Source organism: Punica granatum, chromosome 3 (assembly GCF_007655135.1).
Source record: "Punica granatum isolate Tunisia-2019 chromosome 3, ASM765513v2, whole genome shotgun sequence".
Taxonomy (NCBI): Eukaryota; Viridiplantae; Streptophyta; class Magnoliopsida; order Myrtales; family Lythraceae; genus Punica; species Punica granatum.
The window spans coordinates 33,424,092-33,426,584 of record NC_045129.1 but is presented as its reverse complement, the minus strand read 5'-3'; the positions used below and the strand labels follow the sequence as shown (position 1 = coordinate 33,426,584).

Here is a 2,493-nt window from a genome sequence, read left to right as displayed (position 1 = left end):
GTAACCTAATTCCTTCCTCGACCTTAATATATACACCCGATCTAGCGTATCGATGAGAATTATTTTGCGGACATGATTCGTGTATGGGACACATTTGGCGTGTGTATGCACGACCCTTCCATTCGAAGATAAAAATCTTCCTTGTAAATTAAAAAGTCGGCAAAATCTTGAGGGTGTTTCCAAGCATAGATTTTACAATGAATGAGGAGTGCAAGAAATGCAATCCCCCCAGCTTCGACCCATCTGTCTTTCCCATAAAGCAAAGAAACTTATGGCCACATGCCGGAGCCAGTCCATCACGCGCCGGCGAGATTCGGTGTCGAGCAATTCAAATGGAAATGGAAAAGTTCAAAAAAAAAAAAAGAGAGAGAGAGAGAAGGAAAGAAACTTTGCATGATGACTGCACGAACAAATGTTTCTTTTTCACTTTTAACCCCTAAACTTTTTCATAACTTTATCACGTTCTATAATTATTTTATGTACAGGGAGTTACATTACACTGAGAGAGAGTGTTCGGGGAGAGAAAGGGTAAATTAATTTAAGTCTCCCACGTGCCAGCACCCCCACGTGTGCTTAGAACTCCGTTAGTGACAGGCTCCGGTGCAATCTCCTCGACGGTGATGGCAGCGGCGACGGCGGCATTGACGGGGGCTGCCTCTGTCGATGGAAGTACTCCCTGACGTCGACGCCGCCTGCCGTTAACTTCTCGACGCCGTCGTCCTCCCGTGAAGGGATGAACGGGGGCCGTACGACTTCCGTGAGTAGGTCCCACTTGACCCCATTGAAGAACGGGTGCCCCTTGATCTCGGCGGCGCCGCGGAGGTATCCCAGCCGTCGGTAAGGGTCCTTGTCAAGCAACCGTCCGATGAGGTCCGTCAGTGGCGTCCGTTTCCCGATGAACTCGGGGGGTTTTATGAGCACGTTTCGAAACGTTTCCTTCCGGTTTTTCCCCTTGAATGGGGTCGTGCCGTACAGCATCTCGTAGGCGAGGACCCCGAGTGCCCACCAGTCAACGGCGAACTCGTGGCCGTCCCCGCGGACGATCTCCGGCGCCACGTACTCCTCGGTCCCGACGAATGAGTTGGAGCGCTCGCCGTCATCGAAGCTCGGGCGGCGCCGGCTCACGGGGCTGACCCGGGCCGACTTCGCCTTCTTCAGGTTGAGCACCTTGGGGTCTCCGGCGGCGGCGATGAAGCGGGTGAGGCTCTTCCGGTGCTTCTTCGTCGGCAATTCCGGCTCGAGTATCGGGTCATGGGCTTGGAGGAGGATCGACCTCACCTTCTTCAGGTTGAAGTGGCGGGAGAGGTCGAAGTCAGTGAGGGTGACGTGGCCGGACTGCTGGATGAGGACGTTCTCGGGCTTGAGGTCGCGGTAGGCGATGCCGTCGGCGTGGAGGTGCTCGAGGGCGCAGACGATCTCGGCGAGGTAGAACTTAATGACGGCGGGGGAGAAGACGCGGTCGGTCTGGTGGTAGCGGAGGGCGTTGAGGTCGCCGCCGGGGCAGTAGGGGATGGCCCACCCGAGGAGGTCGTCCGTCTCGAAGGACCCGATGAGGTGGGGGAGGAAAGGGTGGCGGTGGGGGTGGGGGTGGTTGGCGGGGGAGAGGCGGGAGAGGACGGAGATCTCCCAGCGGGCGCGGCGGTCGGCGTCGGGCTTGTTGAGGGCGGAGGACTTGTCGAGGACCTTGAGGGCGAAGGGCGAGGAGCCGGAGGGGTCGGTAGAGGAGTCGTGGACGAGGAAGACGGTGCCCATGGCGCCCCGGCCGAGGACCCGGACGGCCCGGAGGTTGTCGACGTTGAGGTCCGGGGTGGAATCGGTCGCCGGGGTTGAAACCATTTTCCGGTCGTGTAGTTGGTTGGTTGGTGTTGGAGACAGTGAAACAGAATAAAAAGGAATGTTAGAGAGAGAGAGAGAGAGAGAGAGAGGAGGAAGAAGATAGTTGTGAGGTTTGGGTTTTGGCTTATATAAGATAGAGAAGGGGGAAGAAGGGAAGGAGAAGGAGAATTACTTTAGTAAGACATTGGATTGGACATTCCGTTTCTTCCCAACTTGCCAAGCTTTTTTTCTCCCTCCCCTCCCCCTTTTTTCTTTTCCTCTCTCTTTTTAATCCACTTCACCATTTTCTATCCGACCTATAAGAATTAATCATGGCTAAGAATTCAAATGAAAATTATGATAATTTTAATCACGATTAAGAATTAGAATGGAAATTATGATAATTTCTATGGTCTAGTTAAAACATTTTTTTCCCCTTTATTTAAGGAGATATAAAGTATGTTTGGTTTTACAGTTGAGTTGAGTTGAATTTTGATTTTAATTGGGTTGTAATGATTATTTTATTGAATTATGAGAAAAAGTGTGAAATATTAATGAATAGTTGAGAGAATTTAGTATTAAAAATTGAATTGAGTATAATGGAGGTGTACGTGGATTTATGTATGTGTCACACCTTTTTTACTTTGAAGAGTTGATTTTTGTTGTGTAGCTAGTAGA

The 2,493-nt window shown here is 51.3% G+C and overlaps 1 protein-coding gene across 1 annotated transcript; it reads right to left on the bottom strand.

Annotated features, from left to right (window-relative positions):
• Window positions 1–364: 364 nt before the first annotated feature.
• On the bottom strand, window positions 365–1,962 carry LOC116201958 (serine/threonine-protein kinase UCNL-like). The gene has a single exon (XM_031533445.1). It carries the CDS (start codon window positions 1,834–1,836, stop codon window positions 574–576), a length of 1,263 nt encoding a protein of 420 aa, XP_031389305.1. The 5' UTR covers window positions 1,837–1,962; the 3' UTR covers window positions 365–573.
• Between the last annotated feature and the right edge of the window lie 531 nt (window positions 1,963–2,493).

Coding starts and splice junctions, on each gene's coding strand:
- LOC116201958 (XM_031533445.1), bottom strand. CDS start 1,836: ATGGTTTCAACCCCGGCGACCGATTCCACCCCGGACCTCAACGTCGAC.